The 27,189-nt window shown below is 30.2% G+C and overlaps 5 protein-coding genes across 5 annotated transcripts in view; 2 read left to right on the forward strand and 3 right to left on the reverse strand.

Annotated features, from left to right (window-relative positions):
• The window catches only part of LOC113392506 (b(0,+)-type amino acid transporter 1-like), a 28,959-nt gene extending 28,114 nt beyond the window's left edge, over positions 1-845 (reverse strand). The window contains exon 1 of the mRNA XM_026628984.2: positions 689-845. Coding sequence (XP_026484769.1) covers positions 689-728 — 40 coding nt within the window. The 5' untranslated portion in view covers positions 729-845. The remainder of the gene's footprint in view (positions 1-688) is intronic.
• Positions 846-6,340: 5,495 nt separating this feature from the next.
• Positions 6,341-9,018, reverse strand: LOC113392359 (ras-related protein Rab-7a). The gene has a single exon (XM_026628749.2). The coding sequence runs from the start codon at positions 8,883-8,885 to the stop codon at positions 8,259-8,261; it is 627 nt and encodes a 208-aa protein (XP_026484534.1). The 5' UTR covers positions 8,886-9,018; the 3' UTR covers positions 6,341-8,258.
• A 535-nt stretch (positions 9,019-9,553) lies between these two features.
• On the forward strand, positions 9,554-20,648 carry LOC113392596 (serine/threonine-protein kinase GA29083). Its single transcript, XM_064215020.1, has 15 exons — positions 9,554-9,748; positions 9,826-10,044; positions 10,500-10,599; positions 11,163-11,357; positions 13,009-13,122; positions 13,690-13,877; positions 14,045-14,140; positions 14,666-14,817; positions 16,193-16,311; positions 16,495-16,594; positions 17,169-17,314; positions 17,679-17,828; positions 17,906-18,148; positions 18,434-18,491; positions 18,546-20,648. Exons 2-14 carry the CDS (start codon positions 9,827-9,829, stop codon positions 18,488-18,490), a joined length of 1,878 nt encoding a protein of 625 aa, XP_064071090.1. The 5' UTR covers positions 9,554-9,748; position 9,826; the 3' UTR covers position 18,491; positions 18,546-20,648.
• On the reverse strand, positions 20,631-22,501 carry LOC113392598 (tRNA (adenine(58)-N(1))-methyltransferase non-catalytic subunit TRM6). Its single transcript, XM_026629097.2, has 2 exons — positions 21,121-22,501; positions 20,631-20,759 (listed from the first exon to the last, which is right to left on the reverse strand). The coding sequence occupies exons 1-2, from the start codon at positions 22,399-22,401 to the stop codon at positions 20,679-20,681; spliced, it is 1,362 nt and encodes a 453-aa protein (XP_026484882.2). The 5' UTR covers positions 22,402-22,501; the 3' UTR covers positions 20,631-20,678.
• Positions 22,502-22,975: 474 nt separating this feature from the next.
• LOC113392599 (succinate--CoA ligase [GDP-forming] subunit beta, mitochondrial) lies at positions 22,976-25,968 on the forward strand. Its single transcript, XM_026629098.2, has 4 exons — positions 22,976-23,843; positions 23,916-24,071; positions 24,689-24,923; positions 25,221-25,968. The coding sequence occupies exons 1-4, from the start codon at positions 23,169-23,171 to the stop codon at positions 25,418-25,420; spliced, it is 1,266 nt and encodes a 421-aa protein (XP_026484883.2). The 5' UTR covers positions 22,976-23,168; the 3' UTR covers positions 25,421-25,968.
• Positions 25,969-27,189: the final 1,221 nt, after the last annotated feature.

Here is a 27,189-nt window from a genome sequence, read left to right on the forward strand (position 1 = left end):
CCATAGACAATTGATTTATTATATTTCAATTTACATATTCACTTCAAATGAACTCACTAACTATAGATAGCATTAAATATTAAAGGGTTTATTGTTTGCTATTGGAATAACTCTTCGCTAATTGTCCCTTTGCATGTAGCGCAAGGTCAATGAGGACACATGGAATTTGAGAGGAGTATCATCGTTTATTGAAGAAGTACAAAACTTATCATAAATGAAAATAAACATCTTCGCAAATGAGATTGAAATTACAATTATTAAATTATTATTTTCATAAAATCAAATTCATGAAACTTATTAGTTGAAAAATTACACGTACAGCTATAACATTTTTATATTCATTTTGAAAATAATTATTAGCTTCTTAATAGAGTATTCTCAATTACATTTATTATATATTACCGTTATTACATTTAATAGTACTACCATACAAGTATATGGTTATAAACGTATTTAAGGAAATGAGGTTTACGTTTTTTCAGTTTCGATACTAGGGGATATATGTATATACATTCATTTTCTTTAAAAAAATGTTATGTATATTGAATTTCAACCACGATGATTTTTATTAAAGACCATAGTGTAACGGTACTGATTTAGGTATATAAAAAAATACTTTTGTATGGTCTAAAATGTTTTTGTATGGTCCACTTGTGTTTTCTTAGAAAATATAACGTAAAGCACTTACCATTACATGCAATCCCAGGCGGCTGTTCATGGTGATGCATTTCTCGGAGCACCGTGATGCGTGTGAAGAATCGCGCCCTTTCATGTCACAAGCGAGACTAAACGACCGACTAGCTAGCCGGCTGAAATGCTGTAGCTTCGTCCCCTCCCCGCTTCGCATGCGCACGCTGAAGTGAAGACGTACCTCCATACTTCGGACAAATTACGTATGATGTAGTACGTTAATGAATGAGAAATTGTTATGGTGGTACATTTAATTTGATCGTGTTTATGGAATCACAATTCAATGATAGAGATGGACGGACAGATTTTAACATCTGGTTACAGTATTTTGTCTATTTATTTTGCTTCAGCAAATACTTTCTTTAAAACCTTTTTTTATTGATACGGTTTTCAACATAATTTAAGTATTTTTGTGTTATAATAAGTACATTCACATTAAATTTAATACTACATTAAAGAGTGATGTTAGATGATAGATGAAAAAAACATGGATGAAAAATAATACTTCAGATAATATAGCAAACTGTGATATTTCAATAAAGGCATGTGAAAACAGATTAAGTTAGACGAGAAGAAAGGAAAAACTTAGCATTACAACACACACAAAAGTTTTATTTTTCAATTATATAATATATAGATAAAGATTGACGCAAATATTTTTTTATAGAGCAATGACACGAAAACTACTGATCATATCCAAAAGTGTTTAACATAAAAGTTTCAGTACTCGATAAGGCCGTCATATTGGGCCACTATTTCTTCTTCGGTGGAGGCTCTGAAGCTAAGTCAAAGTCTGCACTTTTTTAAATAGAAACCTGTTTTTTTTCGATGACATTTTTACCGATATTTAAACAAATTCACTCTAGTCACTCAAAGTATGAAATCAGTAGTAGAAAAATCGAAACATAACCGAATGCATTAACCTTGGTTTGGGTCTACCTACAGATGATGTTTGAAGTGATGAACCGCAATTTTTAAACACATGTTAATTTGCTAATTAAATGACCGTCTAACTTCAGCTAACATTTGTGATGTAACCACAATTTTAATAAAATCATCCCTCAAATGAAGTAATTGGGTATTAAAATCCATATAAAAGATTGACATTATTAAAGTATGGCGTTGTCAGTATTTTTGGATATTCATCCCCTAAACGGGAAAACGAAAGATAAAATGATTTGGTATTAGTTCGGAAGTATTTAATACACGATGATGATGGTGAAATCGTCCTGACCGCTTTGGGCCATAACAGCCAATCTCAAGAGAGAGAGCCTTTCTGTTGAGCAAACTATAGAAAAAGCCTGTGCAGAGCTTGAGCGTGTCCTTGTTATATATACAGACTCCCCAGTGGATTATATGAATTGTGTGAAAATGTATTGGAAAATGTTTTATCGAAATTATCTGGAACTAATAAATAAATTATTGTTTGTGAAGATTTTAATATAAATTGACTGCATAATTCAACCATAAGTATTAGATTCAGAGCTTTGTTAAGTTTATATAATCTGGTAAATTTTTTCTAAGAACCAACTAGAATAACAGATTTCACAACAACTTATATAGATAACATATTTGCAACCTATATTCCACAAAACAAAATTATTATTAACATATTAAGTTCAGATAATTGTGGACAACAATCATTATTATCCATGTAAAAAAAATGAGCAATTCTGAAAAGATAATGTTTGTACCTTTGACCACAGGTAGTATTGAGAAATTTAGAAGTAACGTTATGGCCAATTTCCCACACCTGTCTTTTAGTGATAGTCCTAATGTTTTGTATAACAATCTATATAAATTAATTAGAAACAAGTTCAATGCCATATTCAATTCTAAAACAGTTAAAACACAAAACTTTTTAAAATTCAATGAATGGGCGACTATTGGAATTCATAAAAGTAGGAAACGAATATATGAGCTTTATAATGAAAGGAAGTACAATTATAGTGCCACTTTTGCCAATTATGTAAGGTAAATATTCAAGATTATTTAGAAAAGTATGCTTTTAGGCAAAATCTTTAACTAAAAAATAAAATTAAGAATGCATATGACAAGATAAAAATGACTTGTAAAATTATTAATTGTGAAACTGATAGAGTCGGCAGGCGCAACTCCGAAATGACCTTGAATTATAATAATAAAGTCGTAAGTCGTAGTGAAACGGAAGTTGTTTTAGTTTTTGAAAAAAAAATTGTTGGCATATCAGTTTTTACAACTAAGTAACTTATTTCTTCTCTAGCTGTTATCGTGTCATTGATCAAAGAAAATGTAAGAGAATGCAAATCAAACTTTAATTTTATCCCAATAAACCAATGACATCATATGTACATTTAAATCAATAGACATTAAGAAAACAGCTGATCTGTGGGGTATTTCTGTAAAGGTGATAAATTCAATTATCGATGGGATTGCGCCTTATCTTGCAATAATATTTAATAGTTGTGTTCAACGTGGTATAATTCCTAACCTGATGAAACATAGTAAACTTATTCCATTCCATATTTAAATCGGATAGTTTTTCAGACCCCAACAACTATAGGCCAACCTCAATACTACCTACCCTCAGCAAAATATTTGAAAAAAATATTCTAAATCAATTATTAGCATACTTCAACAGACATAATCTGCTGCATAGAAAACAATTTGGATTTACGAGGGGTCGCTCGACAACTGACACAGGTATCGAGCTTATAAGGAAAATCTATGAAGCCTGAGAGAGGTAACAGGATGCCTTAGAAAATTTCTGCGACTTATCCAAATGAGCCTTGATTGTGTTCAACATGAAACTCTGGTCAGGAAACTTTATCACTATGGAATTAAAGAATGTGCGCTCGACCTTCTGACTTCTTATCGTAACAATAGAATTCAGAGGGTTGATCATAAAGGAAAAAGGTCTCCTGGGGTCTCAGTTGATATGGGGGTTCAATTCTTGGACCTTTTCTATTCCTCATATACATAAAAGACTTGCCCTTTCTAGTTGTGAACAAACATGATCTAGTATTATTTGCTGATGATACCTCTTTAGTTTTGAAAATTAATAGAAAGCAGGTATAGTATGACGATATAAACAATGCTATCTCCGATATAGTACACTGGCTTAGCGTAAATAATCTTAGGCTAAATAATAAAAAAAAATCAAAAAGTGTAAAATTTAGTACACCAAATGTGCAACATGTTGATGTACTTATCAATGTGGAATCCATGGTTCCAGTTGAATCAGCTGAATTTCTTGGCCTTACTGTTGATGCTAAGTTGCAATGGGTACATGGAATATGTATATATTAACAGATATCATGTGGCCTCAGCCTGTGACTTATGATGAAACCAGTGCAGAAAGGATTCTTTTAATATTTTATCGACTTTCCTTCAATTTCCAATATATGTTTATGGGCCAAATGAGCAATTTAACAATTACCATTTATTGATATTAAATGCTTCCTCTTACTGCAATTAATAACGAGCAAAAATACATATTTATTGGTAGCACTGTTTTATGTTGCAGTCAACACATTGTCAACATATATGCAGGCACGCTTAAAAACTTAATAAAGCTACCTACTAATAGCCACAAGGTAGTTTGTAACTTGAACGGGAGGAGATCCCACGTTTTTGCTTACTTCTACGGTCGATCGGGTAGTTTAGTATATTCATCTGGAAAAAATATATTTACCTAATATTTTACTGTGTTATTACCTATGTTATTAGTAAATTTTGTGTATTTAATATGGCTTCCAAATAAATCATTCCAAGTTCAGGAGAAGTCAGAATTTAATCAATTTTGCCATCGATATTTAATGAAAATAATAGATAGTGTCGGGACTGGTGAGTTTGGTTATGAAAACGACAAATAAATAAAATAATAATAAAATTAAAAAAAACAACATAATAAAGTGTTCATTTAAAAAAAAATACTTATAAAATAAGTTTTAACGTCATATGAAAAATTAACTGACTGATGTGAAATTTTGACTTCTTTACTTTACTAAACTAAATCCAGCGAACTTTACCAGTTATTGCATATTATGTGGAACATCTGATATTTTACGTTGGTAAAGGGAACATTAATATTATATCCTCTCAACTCGCACGCGCTTATTGGTCGATTGAAATAAAGCGCCCTTACCTGACTTCCTGTTACACACTTCCGTTTCTTTTGACGAAATCACTCCCACAGATCGCAGAAAAGCAAGAGTAATGATGTTACTCATCGACATATAGGTATAGACACTTCGAGAGCTTCTATTGAAGTTTTATGATTTTGCACTTTAACCCTTATACATAGGATCCGTCTAAATATAAATTATCATTGTGCATATTCCAAAAAATTGCTAAATTACAAAGACAAACTACAGTGACTGACAATTGTATAAGGGAAATTACTCCGTAAAGCCTAAGGTCGTAAAATGAGTAAATCCGGCATTGCTTACAAGGCCTTAGTATAAAACAAAATCGCTTACTGTCTGTCCCTGTATATGCTTAGATCTTTAAATTACACAACGGATTTTGATGCGGTTTTTAATAGGTAAATTGAATCAAGAGAAACTTTTATATATTTAAAACATGCACAATATATTAGAAAAACACTAATAATTTTAGAGATTTCTAAAGTAATGTCTTAAATAAACACATTTTTTTCGCTTACGTTGCAAATGCTGGCTGAACCTTACGAGATAGATCAAAATAATGCTCTACAGTATTGTACACCTTATAAAGGTCTTCAAAAAAGACATCGATGGTATTTCAGGTATTTGTCTATCCCTCAGGAATAACCCACATAAACTTTTTTTTCCTTTAATTTTTACGAAAAATAATGGCTTATTTTCGAAGCGATTTTAAGCAATACAGCATTAATCCGTATCCAATTTAGTAAAACGCAGGGACATAGGAGTTTGTGTTGTATAATGACTGAAAAACTGTGAACGTTGTAAGACATTCTGTGGTATAGTTAGTATCAGCATTGCATCCGTGCGAAGTCTGGGCGTTTCGCTAGTTTAATATAAAATATAAAGCCAATCCGAAGAAATAATTCTTAACATAATTGGGCACACTGCTTTATATTGGTAAATTAAAGATTGGTGACATCTATAGCCTATTCCAGTTGATGTAGGAATAAAGATAATCAAACCTTAGAGTTACGTATTTCATGCGATTTGCTAATAACTCTGCTATATTGTGCCCTACTAAGAGTTTATGATTAATATATATTTATTTATAATATAACACTATTACACTTAACTTCTTCTGATAACAGTGTTGTTGACGTTCAAAATGCCATTTTTCGCAAATCCTTAGTGAATATCATAGATTAATCAAGCTCTCGAATAATGATATCGCATTAATTTGCTATCAAATGTTGTTAATTTGGCTTTTCTTCTCTTATGGTTGGAATAGAGTATAGGTTACTATTATAGTTACTACCTACATGACATCTGAGGACTATATGACATATTCATGTGTTTTACGTATAGTACTACGTAAAACATAATGCATTTTAAATAAATTGGACATTCTTGGATCTAAGTATACCTGCTATTTTCGATTCAGACCCATATGTTATAATTCAAATAACCGCTGCTTCGAATTTACATTTTTTAACAAATTAATAAATAATTTTATTCTGTATAGATAGGAGAATGAAACAAGAATATGATGTGGATTTTTATTTATTTATATAAAATTAAAAGCAACCAATTACAGCGTATGTCGTATTTCTTTACCTTTAAACTATATCTTATCATTTAAGTTATTGTTTATTAAAATCCAATAAGATCCCCAAAAAACAAGTAGCAGGGGGATTAATACAATCATTCGAAATCCAATTGCATGTATACAAGAAGGCAAGGTCTGTGACATGCCCATGTCTTCCAACTTAATATTTAAATGGCATATTTTATTTCAATGATAGGCCATGACTGCAAACTCTTAAAGCAGATCTAGAACATTCATTATTATAGTCCATAAGCTCGGCCAAAGCTGCATATCAGTTACTTGTGAGCATAAAGATACATAATGATATAACTACCTTAAGGTAAGAAACACAATCATAGCTCCCATATGCAGGAAGCTAGTTGAAGCTATTGTAATGATTCAAAGTATTAAGAGTAATATTTTATCAACACACATTATCTTATGACTAAATGATTAGTTTTGCATGGACGACTGGTGCTGTATTATATGCATGTCCTTACTATAACTTTATGATAAAGATAACCATTCCAGTAACAATATTTACTATGATATATAGCAATTTTATTAAAATAATAAGTGTATTACAAAATGCTGAGTAACTTATTATTTGTAAACATGATATTATTTACCATTAACTACTTATATCTATCAATATAAAATTCAAATATATACAGAAATATTTAATGATTGTGTTATAAAAAAACAACTGTTAACTTTGTTCATTTACTAACTTAAAACAAAACAGTTACATATATTAAATGAAAAAGAATTTCATTCGAAATTTCATTTTAAATTTTGATAGCAATTTTTTATCTTTAAATGCTTGAAAATGTAACATGGTTTATAGTAACACTAATTTAAATTCATTACTTTTTAATAATCCAATAATAAGGACTACAGAGTGTCAGTTACAATCATAATGACAGATTATTATAAAAACATAGATAAAATAACAAATGTTTATTACATTTCACTTTAGCATAAAACAAACCTTTAAAATATTATCAAAACTGTATTCAAAATGTATTTTAAGCAAATCTGGTTAATTTTGTATACTTCAGTATAAGTATTATTTTAGTACTGTGTATATTGATTTATAGTGAAACTGTTATTTTTAATGATGATATACTAAGAAATTTTTAAAACATACCTAACTTCCATCCAATAATAATTCTGTTCTTTATCAAATATTTTTGATATAACTTCATAAAACTATAAAACAAAATAAAACGGTAAACACAATTTTGAATTCAAAAGATCTTTATATGTACTTGAAGTAGTTTTAACACAAATAGTTCCTACAACATAATTTTCAGTAAAGTGTGTTTATTATTTTGCTCCATTCAATGTTACAAATATAAACTTTATCTTTTACTAATCTATTCTCATCTGATATACAATTTTTTTTATAAATTATTACTTACAACAAAATCAATATGAATCAATTTTTAATTCTCTGTCACTACCATTTTTAGGAAAATATTATCACAATTAATTTAATTTTGGTTATCATTTTAATAATGACTACAGATGCATAATTTTATTAATTATATTTTTAATTATATTTACTGTTTAGATTATACTAAACGGATTCAGTTGTACTTCAATAAAACAATAAGAACTGTCATGATCAATTTGAAAATGTGACAAAAGCAAATTTGTTTTTAAATTTATAATGCTACATTACACAACTGCACATGTATTTTATATAAATTGCCAAAATAAAAGTGAAAGATTGATCACACCTATACATTTTTTACATATAAAATATCAGAGTAACTATTACTTATAAATTAAAATTATACTCTAATGTAATAAATTTTATATAAAATAAGGAGACACTAGTATATAGCTAATGTTGAAAAGTAGTATGGAACCTAGCAAGCACAGTTATCTCCGTCCCTGTTGCGACCATTATCATTAGCATTCAGCTTGATTTGATCAGGGAACTCATTGTACAGCTCTGCTTCTGTTTCTTGCGCCAACGCATTGCGTGCTATTGTTTGAAACGCAAGCTCAACATTCACAGCTTCTTTGGCACTTGTTTCGAAATAAGGGATGTCATTTTTACTTTGACACCATTGCTGGGCTCGTTTGGCAGATACAGCACGATTATCCAAATCAACTTTATTACCTAGTATAACGAATGGAAAGTTTTCCGGATCGCGTGGAGATGCTTGTATCAAAAATTCGTCTCTCCAACTCTCCAAGGACTTAAACGTGTTGGGGGCAGTTACGTCAAAAACTAAGACGCAACAATCCGCCCCACGATAAAACGCAACCCCTAGTGATTGGAATCGCTCCTGCCCCGCTGTGTCCCAGATCTGCATTGTGACGATACGGTCGTCGACAATTACCTCTTTCGTGAGAAAATCAGCGCCTATTGTTGCCTTGTACTGGTTGGAAAATTTTTTATTGACAAACTGATTCATCAATGAAGTTTTACCAACGCCACTGTCGCCCAGGATGATAACTTTTAAAAGAACCTTTTTCCTTGAAGACATTTTGCACGAAAATTTACACAATTAGTACGAAAAATAAAAATAATAGTCACTCTTTGTCTGTAGGTACTTTTTGACATAAAACGAAATTGATAAATGCGTCACCTGTTTGCAATGTTACCATTGGTAAAATAACGTAATCCTGTTATACATGCTCCAATAAGGATCTTTTAGACTAAAGTCCGAAGTCCAAATCGATCATTCTATTTATTTTTAAGATATATTTAGATTTCAATTAATTAGTTTAACCACCAACTAAAACCATTACTGAACAGTATATTTTTAAGCTCCTAATTTAAAATTACTATTTGTATTTAATTGTAATTCGAATTATTCAAACAAACATTTTACCTCCACACTTAAATTTTCATTTCGTTTAAAAAACGCTTGAAACAATAATTATACTATTGAATGAAATCAATATGTTATTTTAAACAATTTATACGAAATAACGATAAGTTTCATAAATAATGTATCTTACCTTATCATAACTTATATAAAATCATATTATTAATTGATAGCAATAAAATTCAAATAAATGATAACATTGTTTACATAGGTTTTAATAAATATTTTCATAAAGATCGGATTTTGTGAAAATAGTTTTATACTGAAATAGAAAAAAAATATTACAGATGTTGTTAATTGTTAGTTGTAGTCTATTATTTTTTGTATCTGTAACCTGCGCTGATTTCCACAGATTTCCGTGTTTCATGAAGTACAGAATTGCTTCAATTTATGTATTTAATTTATAACAAATATTTTAGTCTCTATTAAAATAATAAAATGAGACTCGATTAAATTATGACCTCCATAAATTAAAAAACTTAAATAATATTCGTCGTAAAGCATAGCCAAGAACTAAGGTAAGATTGATCTGAATCATGTTAACACTTTCCGTTATCGAAATTATAACTTTGTTGCAACTTTCTTAAATTAACAGGATGGAGAACAATTTAAGTCGTAGCGGGAGCCGCTCGAGCTCTGTTTGCGAATTAGAAAAAGATTTAAGTGATATGGAAATTATGAAATCTAGGACGAATCGACGCAACGTAATGGTTCGGTCACAACCAGCACGGAAAGCAAAACGAATCAGGTTTTTTCGAAATGGTGATAAATTTTATTCAGGAGTCATCATTCCAGTCTTGCCAGAGAGATACAGGTAATCGATAACATTTTTCAGTCTTATTTGACAGTTTTTTAAGTCACTTTCACTTTTCTATTAGGATACCTATTTCAGATCTTTTGTGTTGCACACTGTTAAATAAAACGGAACAAGTGAAGCGAGACATTAAGTTTTCCCTTACAATACTTAATAATGTTAATAAAAAAATAAATATTATTAACTATAAAGATTTAAACATAAAAGTTTTATTGAATGAAAGTTGTTGAAAACACTATCAATGTATATGTTATTTACAGCCTTCCCTTTTCATATTTAGCTTACATATTTAACTTTAATAAAGCCAGCAGTTTAAATTGACAATGAGTCATTCACTGCAACTAAATTATGTCATTAACTAGTGTATGCATTTAGTTTAAATACATATATTGCATATAAACACATTTGAATACTGAATTAATATATATGATATAAAATAAATTTCTTAATTTCAGATCTTTTGACAGTTTAACTGCAGACTTAACTAGGGTGTTAGTTGATAATGTTACATTGCCTAGTGGTGTTAGAACGATATACTCTCTAGAAGGTAGAAAAGTAAGTTAATTTTTAACATATCGTTTAATTGTTTTTTTTTTTCAATGTACTATTCAACACCTTAAGGAACTAATGTCATTGTACATAAATAAGTATGATCTTTAAAATACCTATATGTAAAGAAATAAATAACTATAAAACTTCCACCTGAGAGAAGCTTGGGAATAAACTATACAATGAATAATTTGATTATAATATAAAATCATTAGCATAAATTAATATTAACTACTTTGATATAATCATATTTGATGAAAACAATACAATTTGTGAATCTACAAATTTTTAAAATAAATATAATTATGTTTCATAATTATTATTAGTTTTTAAAGTAATTTAATTAGATGTAAACAAAAATAGTGTTTTTTTTTATCTAAATGTTAAAAAAACTAAACCTTTTGTAAAAAAGTAAAAGTACCATTTTGGTGCTCTAGTGTTTCTATTTAATTGTATTTCTGTTTTCCTTTGCACTGATGCTATGATTAATAAAAAAATATATAAAGAAACCAATAAAAGAAACATATTTCATAAGAAGACTTACTAAAATTTAATTAACTCAATCTTAGGTAGGAAAACTAGATGATTTAGAAGATGGTCAGTCATATGTGTGTAGTGGCTTTGGAGAACCATTCAAGAGATTAGACTATGAAGCGAGTGCTGTTACACCGCAGTCATTTAGATTAAGTGGACCCGAGTCTCTCAGTGATAGTGCAAGTCCATCACCAGCCAGAGCTAACAATCGATTATCCCGATATTTGCAGGTGACTATTAAATTATTTTATATTGTAAATGTTTTTTAATGAAGCAGAATAAGTTATTATAACGTCATTACTGCAAATTAAAATAACTTCTTTTTTTAAAAATATACATATTTAAGTTAAATTTACTTTTAATGTATATATTTTAGTTAACTTGACCAAACCCCAGTTAGAAACCATAAATAAGAATAAAAAAATGTATCTGATTAAGTAGTAATAATAGTGTATCATTGATATACATAATAAGATGTATGCAAGTCTCCCAAATTTTTAATATAAAGCAAGCATGCCATTATTTTTGTACCTCCTAACCCTAGCCTTTTTAACTGGAGTTGATTTACTCCCAGGTTATAATACAGTGTGAAATCAGTAAAAGTTAATGTATTTTTTTTCTATTATGAAATTTTAAGTAAAATACTGGCAGTTTTTAAAATCAACTGTAACTGTTTCTGATTTTCCTGATCGTCCTGTTATCATCCTAACAAACCATTACAGTATGGTGATAGAGAGTAACTGTGTTTTAGTTTAGAGTATTTAGTATCTTGAAGTGAGCTATTCATTTCCTTGTACGGCCGCTATTGCATAAATCTGTCATGAGGGCGTTATCATCATTGTCTACGTCTACGCCATTAGAGATATTTTTTACAGCAAATTTTGATTAAAGCCGCCACATTAGTAGTATGCGTTAGCGACAAAAACAATACCGCTGCGTTGGTAGGTATTCTGGCCCTCCGCCAGAAGTCCCGCTCATAGAGGTTGCACCATTGTCCTTTTTTTATTTAAGTGATTATTATTTTTAAAAATATCAAGAAAATTATAATATAATAACCCTATTTATATACAAACTTGATTCATAGATCATAAAACATACAAATTACCATACAATGAATATAAGCCACCAGAAAATTATCAAAACAAAAGCACAGGCACAAGTTAATCGAAGGTGCCGTCATCACGGTATGGTGCTGTATAACAAAGAGCAAATAGTTCTGCGTTTGCTTACATTTGAGAAAAAAATATAAAATACTCCTTGCCGGGTGATAAAATACTCCTTGTTCTTGTAGACCAGAAGGCTTTTATTTTAATTTAAATAGACAGAATAGCAAATAAGCCAGCTGCTGTTAAGTGGTGGTAAGATAGATATGACACTGTAAAAACCACCCCTTACGTCGCCTTAGGTGGGAACTAAGATGTTCCTTCAAATTAATATTATTTGCGTTTCAACCATAAACACCACCTGTTTTACTCAAAACCACAATGGATAATGGTAATCCACTTTAGTCGTATCCACTTAGCTATGTAGTTGATTACGATAATTGCAAAAATGCGTAATTTAATACGGCAGCCAACGCACAGTTCTTTCCGGGAATTGGATTTAAAATTTGAAAACCGTCTACAAGCTTCGTGTTGCCTGGACAGTTAAAATTTTAGATTCGCAACTGAACTAAAAACGGAATACAGAATAGCGGCCACGAACAAGAAAACCCGCGTAAACCGAATTTAGCCCCTAACCTTTAAACCATAAATAAAGCTGTGAATGTGTAGACTGTTCGTGAACAGGACGTTGATTACGCAAGCCATGCTTTTAACCTTGTGCAGGAAATTCAAAATTCTTATAAAGAAAAAAATATGTAACATTTAAAATTAATTTCAGACAAATGGTAGTAACTCTACTGGCAATGGGACACCAAGAGTTAGCCCTGCTGGGGATAATGTAATCCGGCCCCGTATAGTTACTATTATTAGGAATGGAGTGAAACCCCGCAAGGTAAATAGTTTTAATATATAAGTTAATGTAAGTAAATACTTAAATAAAATTGTGTAAATGGATTAAAGCAGTTACGTGGTTATAACTAGTATTGATCCATTATGACGCCATATGTTTATAAATTAGTTTAACCCAGGGATATTTTATTGATAAATGGAAAATACATTTGATAAATATTATACAATGATAATATTCAAATAGGTCAACAGAAAGAATTCAAATAAAGAACACATTTTAAAAGTAAAAACTAACTTATTTTTTAATTCGTTTGATAAGTAACGATTTTGATGAGTATGCATAGACATGATTTAAAAAAATATACATATTAATATATCTTTACATTTCGGATATACCTCTTGAGCCAGTCATTAAGATTTTATAAAATTAAAATACTTAATTTAATTTTTTTTTTTATTGTGTGACTTCCATTGTTCATTTTCATCTACAGAGTATAAAAAACATTTTTTTAAATTAGTTTATTAACTTTAACACTATTCTATATACATATATATCATAAGGGCTAAATGAAGAACACATACAGAAAATTTACAATATTTTTTCATTTAGGTATGCAGATTGTTATTGAATAAACGCAATAGTCCAACTCTAGAACATGCCTTGGCGGCGATCACTGAGTGTATTAAATTAGACACCGGTTGTGTTCGCAAAGTATTCACCCAAACTGGAACTCCTGTCACCGCTTTGCACCAGTTTTTTGAAGAGGAAGATGTATTTTTTGCATATGGAAACGAAAGGTACTTTTTAAGTATTTTACAAGAATTTGTTTATTTTTTCTGCAATGTAGATATTATATGTATTGATTAAAAAAGTATTGTTATTTATATATAATTATTTGTACATGGTTTGGAATATTTTTCAACTGTGCTAAATATGTTATTTATATCGTTTTATTTCTTTACAGAGTCAATCAAGAAGACTTCGAACTCGAATTTGAGGAAAGTAAGGCTGTTTTACAATGTAGAAAAAGTAAATGCAATTCAATTTCAAGAAATACAAGGTAACTATTTTTTGATGATCTACATTATTTATGCTTTTTTAAAACAAAACTTTTTTGATAATCGACCGTCCGATCTATTGACGAGGCGATTGCTCGTCTCATTCGCTCAACTATACAATAAGAAATACTGTCGTAATTGGTACGGGAAGTGTTGCCAACTCCTACAGAATGTTATCTTAGGACCAACTTCAGATTCCTCTAAATGAAGCAAATCAATCAATTAAAAATCCCTAATGTTTTAATTATTTGTACACCCCGTTGGAGAGGTAATTTCAAATATAATTTTAAATTAAACAATGAAATTAAATTTTTATTTCTTAACTTGTCTTTGCTCAAAAACTTTAATTTACATAAATTTTTTACTTCTTTATTACATTATTTTTAGCTTTTTATACTTTTATTTTTTTAAATTTTCCCCTACAAATCCGCCTAAAACTGCCCCGCCACATCTCGATTCCCCCTCAATTTTGGAGGAAAACCCTCAATTCGTCATCACTCGTTGAATCGTCACGTGTGCGTGCGCAGGTCGGGCCCCAAGCCGCGCATGCCGCTGCGGCCGGGCGCGCGCGCGGCTGCGGGTGCGGGCGCGGGCGCGGCGGGCGAAGGCGACGCGGCGCCGCTCACGGGCCTGCTGCCGCAACCGTTGCGTCTTAAGTACAGCGTCGGCAAGATCATAGGTAAACCACTCGAAGTGACTACTGTCATATGGCAAGAATGTTGCACATTGTATAGATTTGATATCTTCATATTGAACTTATAATTATAATATCTATTGCATTCAGTTATCTTTAGGCTTCTTGCCAGCTTACTATTGTATCATTTCGGCACAATATAATTATTGTAATATTACTGGAAGATGACTAATGAAATAGTCATACGACGTGTAAAATAATGCATTCTCAATCACACATTCCCTTAGAGCGCCGGATATAAAAAGTTAAAATTCATGCTAATGTGAAAGAAACTGTCTGTGTCTATCTGTCTGCTACGCATTCACGGCTAAACCACTAAACCGAATTTGATTAAATTTGGTATGATACAAGCTTGAACTCTAAGGATGTGTCTACTTTTTTATACTGTTTTCCTATATCAATCTATGACTAACATGCGACACAAAGGCGAAAACTAGTTTAATATAAATATTAATGCAAAAACATTAACAATAGAAATATATGCAAAACGTGAACAGTAAGAGCTCAAAATACAGAGCAGCTTGATTTAATATTTTTAATTAATTGTATTCATTTATGAACTCATAATTTAGTTGTCATTTATAAATTGGCTACCAGTGTCCTTAAAGATTATGGTAATGGTAGAACAGTTGGACTACAAGATTTGACAGCATAATTTGATACTAAAATTACACATACATTACGTTTACTATGAATGACAATCGATTTTAATGTTTTACTCAAAGTTTTATTTTTTATATATTTACTATTTGGACATCCAATATATTATAATTGTTTGAGTAATTTATGATTTGTATGTCAATTAATTTTTTATACAATTGAAAATAAAACCCACAGATAATATATACGGGATAAATAATGTAATAGAATAACGAAGCTTTTTATCGATTGGCTTGACTATAGTAGTTGTGCTTATACACGCAGCCACACGCACACAAGGTTAAAAATGACAGAAACTGAGAAGTGGCAATTGGTATAAGCGCTCTTAAGTGGCTGATAAATATTTGGCTAATAATCCCTTTAATAAGTCTCACTTGTCTTTTTCGAAGACAAGCCGTGGACTGATTTTTTAATTCATGTCATAATTATGATTGAAAAGAAACCATTGAGTTTCGTTTCGGACTCTGCTCTATAAATAAATAAAAGCCGATCTTTGGCTATTCGCAGCATTAATGTTTTACAAGGAAATATTTTAGATAACAAGATTTATAAACTGCAAATTTCCAGACATTTATCTAGATAGTGAATGGCATTGATTAACTAATTTTGAACTTCATTACCATAAATTCATTTTATTCTGTTTATTATTTAGATTTATAACAATAATAGCATTCATGTTTAATAATAAATCCTATTTCAGGTGATGGCAACTTTGCAGTTGTAAGAGTATGTAAGGACAAAGCAAATGGAAAGGAGTATGCTCTTAAAGTTATTGACAAGGCAAAATGCAAAGGCAAAGAACATTATGTAGAGGCAGAAGTAAGTATCTATTGAATAATTGAATACTTATTTTGAATTCATTTCGAAATATTATATTGACATACAATATAAAATCTCTTCGATCGACTAATATGATTTACAATATACATATGTTTTGGATTAGACATATGTAGACACTTTTTTTTTAAATAAGATAAAAAAAATATTTTATGATATTTTCAGGTGAGAGTGATGAGAAAGTTATGCCACCCTCGCATAGTTTCACTTATTGAAGACCAGGACAGCCCCGAATGGCTGTTTCTTATCATGGAATTAGTTAGTGGTAAATATACTACTTATTCAATCGTTAACAATCATCACATATAATATTTAACTTTCACTTTTCCCATACTGCAATACAGTAGGTGAATAATTGATGTCTGGATTATGTACTTTTATTTAAAGGCATGATAAAGCACTGTTAACATTAATTACCACTGTTTAATTATATTATAAACTGCTTAAATAAATAATAATGTAAATAAAAGCGAAGGTTATATATATAACTAATCATTATGCACTTCATAAGTTAAATAAACAGATTACAGAATACCTTCAGACAGAGTTACTAAGCTTTGAAACGAAGTAAAGCGCAAGCAAGTTCGAGAGTAAATAAAATAAACTGTTAAAAATTCCCCTAATTTTTAGGGAAAATTTAATTAACTTGCAACATTTTTCGTGCGTCTCAAGTATGTGTAAAGCATCTGTGCGTATTGACAAATATAATTATGTGTCAGTAATGCACAAATTTTTTTTTCTTGCCATAACTGTATACGGAAATATCAACGAACTGTCACTCTCAAGTGATAGTATAGACTTAGTACTCGTAAGTCTGCAACTATTTTTGTATTTTCTAGGTGGCGATTTATTCGATAGTATCGCAGCTGCTTCTAAATTTTCTGAGCCCCAAGCGCGTTTGCTAATAGGTCACCTAACATCAGCTATTGCATACCTACACTCGCTTTCTATCGTGCATCGAGACATCAAACCCGAAAATTTATTGGTAAGACATTAACTATACTTTCATTCAATTAAAACACTTTACTAATTGTTAGTAATACTGTTCAAAAGTAAATTGCATGCACTACACCAAAAACATACATATAAAATAATTTAAAGTAAACATCTCACTTGAATATTTTTTTTGTTTTGACTTTTAGTTAACTTGCTTGAAGTTTTTAAACGATTGTGTACAGTTTTCTTGCCATGTTTGCTTCATTTGGTTTTTTTTAAATTCTTATTAAATTTTAGTGAAAAATTAATATATTTTTAAATTATTTTTGCAAGTATTCACAATCTACTGACACTTATAAAGTAATCAAGTATTATTTTCTAAGGTTAAAGAATTCTACAAATACATGTTTTAGGTTGAGGTGGGCTCAGACGGTAGTATACGTGGACTGAAATTAGCAGACTTTGGGCTAGCCGTAGAAGTATGGCGACCGCTTCACGCTGTCTGTGGAACGCCAACGTACGTAGCGCCCGAGATCCTGCTCGAATCTGGATACGGCCTTAAGGTTAGATTTATAATAAAATATAAATTTGGAGTCAAAACTCGCCTTCAATGTGTTACGTTACACATTATTATTTTTAGATCGACGTTTGGGCGGCGGGTGTAATTCTCTACATCCTGCTGTGCGGATTCCCTCCATTTTCGTCGCCCGACGGCGACCAAGAGAAGTTGTTCGACGCGATCCTGTCGGCGCGGCTGGAGTTCCCCGCGCCGCACTGGGAGCGCGTGTCGGCCGGCGCCATCGACCTCGTGGCCAACATGCTCCGTCCGCAGCCCGAGCTGCGCTTCGCCGCCGAGGACGTGCTCGATCACGCCTGGATGTCGGTCAGTGACTATATATTTTGGTAGAGTATTTTTAATTCTGCAGAATTTTACGACCATCCAATTGCTTGACTCGATCCTCGTTGGGAATGATTATCTGAGTACCGGTTGTTGAGGCGCGAGAAGTACGGCTGGTAACAATGGAAGCACTTGACCCTAAACATTTCTTTGAGGCGACTCATTCGACAGTCGGTTTATTACTAGGTCACTCTATCTTACTCAGCTCGAAGCAAATTTTTGATACATTGAATTAACATTACATAATATTCAACGAACTTCGTCTTTCAGGATGACTACGATGAGATGTGCGACTTTCGTACTTGGTACGATGAAGACTCTTCATAGCCTCACGACGCCAGCCCGTCGGGAGAGGTGTCGGGGGCCGCCGACGCCCCGCTACGTGCGCAGTCGGCGTCGCCGGCCGCTTGCTGTTTGCGTTGTGCTGCTCACGGCTATGCATGCCTTCATATTAACACCAATACCAAAGTTATTCCATAATGTATGTAATATAAAAATTATCGAAGCAATACTGCACATGTGTGTTCAATTTTCAAAAACGTTTTTTCGATCAAATTATAGTGATGCAGTATCGACGTTGTTGTTCTGGTTTTTATACTGATGATGTCCCCACTGATTGATATGTTGATAATAATTAATCATCTAATGAATTCGCTATTTATTTATCTTTTACGCAATTTATGTATATTCTTTAAGAGATGTAGCGGTAATTAGTATTTATGTGGCTGTAAAACCAGTTTCTATTTTAGTATTATGTAGTTTTAGTTTTTATATGATCGGCCGATAAATTTAAATGCATTTAAATCGTTGTTTTTTCGTAATCAATTATAAACGATCTCTATTATTGCATTTGTAGGCCACTAGTATATTTTTTATTGTTTATTTATGGCTTCAAATTACATTTATAGTTTTAAGTAGCATAACATGCTCTTTTCTAGAGGCCTACTGCATTAGGAGAGATATGTTGTAATAACAGAAACGGCTATCAAAAATTATACAAACTATTTGAGTAAGTAAACGAATATACCAGTCTTTTGAAAGGGCTTTAATGACTAGCTTTGGGCTCTTAAAATGGTGCATATCTTCAACTTCCTAGGAAACTTAGGTTTTTTTTAGTAATCAAACAATATTTTTAAATGTAGATTTGATTAATTTTAACATTATTATTTACAAATTTTTGCACATATATATACTTAGTAATAATAATTGACTGTATAAGACATTTGGCACAAACAACTGCATTGACTGTTTCTGTGAGTTTTTTTGTCTTTAGAAAAGAGTTTAAACTTTAAAATATAATTCTTAAAACTCATATTAAGATTGCGGCATTAAATGCTCTATTACATAATACGTAATTACGTTAAACCAACCCATCCCATACCCATACATTATTAAATTAGAAAAGTTTTTGAATTTATTACAAATCTAATTTAACTTCAGCTTAAAGTAGTAATGTTATTATTACTAGTTACCGCAATAAAAATGTGTTATTTATGGCGCAATACACAAATATCATTTTATTAAAATAGTTTTCATTTATTTACAACATAAGCAAATTTGAACAATTATTTACATATTTAAAAAAACCACATTTCAATCAAAATTATGAACATTGTGCAGTGGAACTAAAATCCTTGTGCCAAATTGTGAATAATTTTATCAACTTTGATAATGATTTAACTTTAATGAATGTTCCTCTCGAATATAATATTAGAAATTTTGATGTGAAACAAACAGTTATATTTGTTTATTTATGTTAATTTAATGAAAAATCATAATGCATTAGAGGATTAATATAATCAGACTGATACACATTCCTTTACATTCTTTAATAGTTGAATATAGTTTCCTTTTGTGTTATATTATAATAGACTGCCTGAAGAATGTATGTCCCATATAAATATGTGCCCAAATGCTTTTCTTATGATTTGAACTGTCAAACCTTATCTTATTTTATCCTGTGTTTTATTAAAGCGATTGAAGGATTAATTTGCTTATAAAATAAATTATTTATTATAAAAATAAAAAGATTTTTAATGATATCCGCTTTTCATATCAATGTCATGCACACATACACAATGTTAAATACATTTTATTAAAAGTGAAAAACTATCAAATGTTTAATACTATTCAAATATTCTAGATGTAACATTGTTTTAAAACATACATATGGTTTATGTGAAATATATCTTCCGTGACAAAATGTTAAATAGTTTATGTACCAACACAAACATTGTATTGTATTGCCAATCTGTTCAACAGTTATTTTTATATTCATTTAATTTTGCAGCAAACATTACGTGTAACAATAATGATGAATTGTAAGTGTTTCAACATTTTATAGTAGGAATAAATTGTAATTTTGCTTATCTAGAATTAGAAAAGCTAGCAACACATCTTTTATAAAAAAGAAGCAAATTTTTGATAATATATATGATTTGTATGACATTTAAAAATTAAAGAAAGCTTGTTACATTGTTCAATATTTAATTTTTATATTCAAATAAATATTAATCTATTTCAATATATAACCAGATAAAAGAAATCCACTTGATCCATTCATCATCACTTCTGGATGTGTCCTATCAGGTAAAATCTGTAATAAAAAATAGTATGTTCAAAAATTCAGATAAAGTTAGATATATAGATACAGCATATGTAAAATTATATTTATTTAATCCTATTATTAAATAAGGATTACTAATCAGAGAACTACTTGTTTCAAAGAATCACTACATAAAAACTTTATAGACTTAATATTTAGCTATCTAAACAAAAAAAATGCATGCCAATATTATTAAATCATGAAAATATTTGATGTTAACAATTTAGTATGGTTAAAAATAAAATATTATTTATTTTAAAATTTTAATGGACTATTAAAGAAAACTTTGATTAATATAAATTTGAAATAAATAGAAAGATAAAAATTCTTAGAAAAACAAATGGTTTTATACCTGATAATTTCTCATCCAATTGTTGGTTAATCTTAAAGCACCAACATTACTTAAAGATTTGAGTGTCATATATAAGTTTTGCAGTGGTTCAGCTACACTGTAATAAATAACAAAAGGTCTACCAGGCTTTACAAAATTCATAAGTTCCATAAATATATTTTGAGGGTCTTCTTTACATGCTATTACTAAAGAGTCAACTTTCTGGGTTAAAATTTCTGAAGCTCTTATATTATCAAAGTGCCATTTTGGTTTTTTAGGTGCTCTTTCCTCAATCTCACTATTTTCCTTGACTTCACTGTTCTCCTTATCATCATTGTTTTCCTTTGCATCATCATGTTCCTTATTTAGGTTAACGTCACTAATGGTATCTGACACCTCTAGCTTAGGCAATTTACTTTCATGTTCTATATTTTCTGGTGCTTTTCTTTTCAAATTAGTTGTTTTTTCTGTAGCAGAATCTGCTGAATTAGTGTCAGAGCCTTGATACACTTGTCTCAAGACTGAATACACATTAACTGATACACATTTGTTATTTTGCTCAGAAGTAAAATTCATAGCTAACAATGCTTGTTTCTGAGACATATTTCCGGGATGCATATGTACCAATTGTCCATTACTCTGTGGTCCCATTGCACTTAATAAGGCAGCAACAAGGAGACCATTAGAACCTGAATCATAAAGCAAATGATTACCTTCACTACTAATATTTGATAATGTCATAATTTGGGACAAAGTATCTATACGAACACCCTGTACCTTGCTTGGGTCTAATTTGTATAATATTTCAGTAATATTTCGGAGATTGGGTTTCAAAATTTGAATGTATTCAAAATATTTCTTTTCTTTCTTTTTTAAATACTTAGCTTGCGAAAATTCAGTTTTATTGTGAAATGTATTTGAATTTGTAATTAAAGTTTCAACAATTTCTGATGCGCTTATGGAATCACTCTTGAGTTCGCTAATTTCAGTAGCCGATAGTTTTTGTGATCTTCCATCGTCGTAAATATTTCTATTATCGGTACCTGATGTTTTTAAACTTATTTCTTGTATTAAATTAAGTGCTTCTTTCGATAATTCTAAGTCATATTCTTTATTCCTTTTTGTACCTTTTGGTATCATCTTAAATATAGAAAAATACTGACATCCTTCTATTCCAATTAAATTTATTGTATCTTTTCCTACATTTACAGATGAATTTGGTTTATTGAATTTATGTAACTTTTTATAGTTCTGCTTTTGTATAACGATATATTCACCGACTTTAATTGTATTATCACACATTATAATATTTACTTAATTACTTATTGTCTTTATAGTTTAGATGAGGTTATGATAATTGATAATATTTTTTTAGGTTATTTAAATGTCAACACAAGTTACCCGTACTGATGTATGACAATTGACCACGGTCCACGAATCGTGCTCGTGCAGTCGTTCAGTTTTTTAAAAAAAAATAGGTAGTGTTTAATTTTATAGTATTTCCTATTTTCCCGAACCGGTGGTAGTTTTACATTTAATTCAACACTGTAACATGTTGATTCAAAACGGCTTTTATTAGTTAAAAAAAATACTTTTGAAAAATTATATTTTGATTTGGTTTTATTTGACGCAGTACTTAGAATATAAAATATAAATCGATTACAAGAAATGTTTCCGATTTCTTACTGATAGTGTCTTTTTTGGTTACATTTGTGACCATTTGGTCAAGAAAAATAAATTACAAAAGATTGTAGTAATTTATTCTTATTTGACGAACACCTAGAATGAATTTATTTTATTAAAGATGTATTACGACCTTGTGAGCTTTGCAAATGCTATTAATTTCCGTCAGTCAACTTCAAAATGTCAAATGTCAATTGAACAGGTGGCAGGTGTCGACTCTTATACATAGCACATCGAAACTATGTATATTTTATTGTTGAAGTGACTTTTGAACTCTTATTATTATTACAAATATCTACTATCTATAATCTCAGTATATCGTAGAGTATACTAGTTGGTGCTTTCCAGTGTTATCTAAAAAATATACCAATTGCACAAACTTAATTATGTCTGCTTTAACTAAAACTAAGAACTTTATAGTATTGCGGACATTAACCCAAAAATATTGTCCACGAATAAATAGTCGAAGACATTTAAATCTCCAGGAATATCATAGTAAAGACTTATTACGAAAGCATCAAGTTTCGATACAAAATTTTCGTCTGATTGATTCTTCTCTGGACCCCAAATCACTATCAGGTTTCAAGGCTGAAGAATATGTAATAAAAGCACAAATTCTAGCTGGTGGACGAGGAAAGGGTCATTTCGATAATGGCTTTAAAGGTGGGGTTCACTTAACGAAAAACCCAAAGGAAATACTTAATTTAGCTAAAAATATGATTGGACATAAACTTATTACGAAGCAAACGCCCAAAGATGGTATTCTTGTAGATAAGGTAATGGTAGCAGAAAGTGTTAACATTAAACGAGAGACATATTTAAGTATTGTTATGGAAAGGACATATAACGGTGCTGCTCTTGTTGCTTCTCCGGCTGGTGGTATGGACATTGAAGCAGTTGCTGAAAAAACCCCACACTTACTAAAGACAGTGCCCATTGACATCCATGAAGGTATAACTGACAAAGTTGCTAAGGAAGTTGCTGAATTTTTGGAATTCAAGGGCGCTCTAGTTAACAAATGTGCTGATGAAATTAAGAAATTATGGCAATTGTTCCTTAAAGTAAGTACAGATTAATCAAATATATTCTGAAGAAATTGAGAATGTTACAAACTTGTTTATATTTCTTTTTAGGTTGATGCAACTCAACTTGAAATCAATCCTCTAGTTGAGACTGACGATGGACGAGTGGTAGCAGTTGATGCAAAAATTAATTTTGATGACAATGCTCAGTTCAGACAACAAGACATATTTGCTTTAGATGATACATCAGAATCGGATCCTAGAGAAGTAATTTTAAGTCCTTTCATTTTTTAACCAGAAATTTTAGTAATAATAGTAGGAGATGTGATGTGTGAATACATTTTGCACAAATACAATGCTACATCAAATATAATATATTATATGTATTCAATATATAATATATTATATTTGATGTAGTTGATAATTATAACTTATCACTATATTGTGGCTTATCTGAATTTGACACGAAATATTTGAAGTAAACAAGGGCAATTGCTTATCATATATGCTTTAAGCAAAAATGGTAAAATATTAATGTAGTTATTACTTATCAACATTGTGATGTATCATTATATAATTTTATCAACAGTCAAATTGAAAACATAAATAGTAGTTCAATAGATTGTGTAAAATATTATAATTGTCAAAATGTATTCAAATATCAGAAACAGATGTTTTATGATGTAATTTTAGTAAAGCATATTATTAGTAAATGAGATAAGCAAAATTCCTACAATTTTAAATACAATCCCAGAACAGGGTTAAACAACAAAACAACACTGAGAAATATAAATTTATGCAATGTCCAAATACTATTAAATATTTCAGATACATTTACATTACATTTGTTTAATTATAAAATGTAATTATAAAAATATTTTCAGAGAGAAGCAGCAGCCCTTAATTTAACTTACATTGATATGGATGGTAGTATTGGGTGTATGGTTAATGGTGCTGGGTTGGCTATGGCCACCATGGATCTTATAATGTTGAGTGGAGGAAGACCAGCTAACTTCCTGGACCTAGGTGGTGGTGTCGGGCAGTCACAAGTATCAGCAGCTTTAAGAATTTTGGAATCTGATCCTAAAGTAAAGGCTATATTTGTAAATGTATTTGCTGGTGAGTAATTTATATTATTTATCATTTTTACTATAATAGCAAAACCTGGTACATGTTGCCTAGCTGTCATATCAATATTTGTGGTGATCATTTAGGAGTTGGAGGGCTACATTGTTATTTAGAAATGAATTACAACTAAGTGAAAAATATATTAAAAACCTCCATAAAAAAAATACATATTTTACGACCTTTCATTGTTGATGATCATTCAAGGATCAATAATGTCCAAATCTATTAAATATCACAGAGTATATTTAAAATCACAGAGACAAATTGTAACTGGTAATTTAATTTCAGGAATTGTGAACTGTGCGACTGTAGCTAAAGGAATTGTTGCTGCTTGCAAAGAGAACCCACCTAAGCATCCCCTTGTGATTAGATTGGAAGGTACAAACTCAGCTCAAGCTAAAATAATTCTGGAAGAGTCTGGTATGCCATTCAAAATTATCAATGATGCTGATGAAGCCGCTAAAACAGCTGTCAAACTAGCACAATAAAGAAAACATTTCAATATTATTGTACCAAATTCGTTACTAGTTTTGTAAATTTGTATAAAACAAAATGATTAGAAAACCGAAAAATATGCATTTTAAAAGTTCTCATACTTATTCTGTTTAAATTAAGTATAGATAGTAGGAATTATTACAAGACTAGTTAGTTATACATTTGACATACATACAGGGCATTGTTTTTTTTAAATATACTGGAACTATTATATTTTTAAGATTAATAATATGAGAAACGTAGGCATTTTTTTTAACAAATGCGCAAATAATGACATTTCTATGAGGTTTATTTTTATTTTTATGTGACGTATAAAGCAAATTGTACTGTGTACTTAAAAATATATTACTTTTGTTTATGATTTTGTAGTGTTCATTAAAAATGCTTGGGCTCCAATGAGACTGACTTGTATTCATTTTAGAACCTTTTTTAAGCAGTTAAAATCAGTCATATATTAATATTCTTGCCATATACATATTTAATATGTTGTTCATAGATGTAAGTGTTATTTTGTACATACAAATAAAGATTTAAATTTAAATTGTATTTTAATCAATAAATTAGCAAAAAAATTCTGCAATTTATTTATTCCATTTGTAGTCTTATATATAAAAATAAGTGGCATTTTCGTTGTCACTTTATAACCCACGAACGGGCTCATCTATCCAAACCAAATTTTCAGGGTTTGTTCGGACTATTTAGTAGATGGTCTATGTGAAGTTTGCAACAAAGTTTTTTTGTAACAAATGATTTCAATAAATGGCGGGTCATCTTGTTAATGGAGATTTTTTAGACGGGGAATTATCTGTCAAATTAAAAGTAAGTATTAATTAAAAATTAGTACACTCATCCACCAGTTTCAATAGGTAATACGTCTTAATTCAATTTATTATTTCCAAATAACCCATGGCATAGCATTAAATACTGGCATGTAACACAATTTCTTATTTTAAAAATTATTGAGCTGTCATTAGAAATAATACAAAATTCAGTTAGAACATCGATTCATTTCTTAAAAAAATATATTACTTAATTGCTAGCTATTTAAAAACTAAAATCATATAAATATTTATTTACGTTTGTCGATTTAAAAGTAGCGTGCTACAAAAAAAAAAAACTGTGATCTGTGTGACAAAAAAAAAATATATATCTGTGTGATCTGTGAGACACACAAAAAAAATAAATATCTGTGTGATCTGTGTGACACACAAAAAATATATATATATATCTGTGTGATCTGCCTGCTACAAAAAAAAAAAATCTGTGTGATCTGTGTGACACACAAAAAAAAAATATATATATATCTGTGTGATCTGTCTGCTACAAAAAAAAAAATCTGTGTGATCTGTGTGACCCAAAATAAATAAATAAAATAAGCTGATAAGAACAAAGGGCGTCGCGGGACGCGAACGCGGATGCAGGATGGCCGAGTGTTACAAGACTAGCCCTAGCCTCCATACGGAGCTACGTCATAGGATATTATAATTAATTATATCATTAATAATATCATATATTATTAATATATACATAATAATAACTATAATATCCTATGACGTAGCTCCGTATGGAGGCTAGGGCTAGTCTCGTAACAGATATTATAATTAATTATATCATTAATAATATCATATATTATAAATATATACAATTATTATTGTAATTAATTGATCAATAATTTGTACAACTTTAGTTAATATTATTTTATGGGATAACATTTAATACTGGCATGTAGTACTATTTCTTATTTTAAAAATAAGGAAAACAA

This window comes from Vanessa tameamea, chromosome 5 (genome assembly GCF_037043105.1).
Source record: "Vanessa tameamea isolate UH-Manoa-2023 chromosome 5, ilVanTame1 primary haplotype, whole genome shotgun sequence".
In the NCBI taxonomy this organism is placed as follows: Eukaryota; Metazoa; Arthropoda; class Insecta; order Lepidoptera; family Nymphalidae; genus Vanessa; species Vanessa tameamea.

What these genes read in the sequence shown, in the direction of transcription:
- LOC113392359 (XM_026628749.2), bottom strand. Translation starts at nt 8,885, where the DNA reads ATGTCTTCAAGGAAAAAGGTTCTTTTAAAAGTTATCATCCTGGGCGAC.
- LOC113392596 (XM_064215020.1), top strand. Translation starts at nt 9,827, where the DNA reads ATGGAGAACAATTTAAGTCGTAGCGGGAGCCGCTCGAGCTCTGTTTGC. An exon ending in ACTCTCTAGAAGGTAGAAAA is followed by an intron (nt 10,600 to 11,162) that starts GTAAGTTAATTT and finishes ACTCAATCTTAG; the next exon opens with GTAGGAAAACTAGATGATTT. An exon ending in ATGGAGTGAAACCCCGCAAG is followed by an intron (nt 13,123 to 13,689) that starts GTAAATAGTTTT and finishes TTTTTCATTTAG; the next exon opens with GTATGCAGATTGTTATTGAA.
- LOC113392598 (XM_026629097.2), bottom strand. Translation starts at nt 22,401, where the DNA reads ATGTGTGATAATACAATTAAAGTCGGTGAATATATCGTTATACAAAAG. An exon ending in ATTGGATGAGAAATTATCAG is followed by an intron (nt 20,760 to 21,120) that starts GTATAAAACCAT and finishes TTTTTATTACAG; the next exon opens with ATTTTACCTGATAGGACACA.
- LOC113392599 (XM_026629098.2), top strand. Translation starts at nt 23,169, where the DNA reads ATGTCTGCTTTAACTAAAACTAAGAACTTTATAGTATTGCGGACATTA. An exon ending in TATGGCAATTGTTCCTTAAA is followed by an intron (nt 23,844 to 23,915) that starts GTAAGTACAGAT and finishes ATTTCTTTTTAG; the next exon opens with GTTGATGCAACTCAACTTGA. An exon ending in ATTTGTAAATGTATTTGCTG is followed by an intron (nt 24,924 to 25,220) that starts GTGAGTAATTTA and finishes ATTTAATTTCAG; the next exon opens with GAATTGTGAACTGTGCGACT.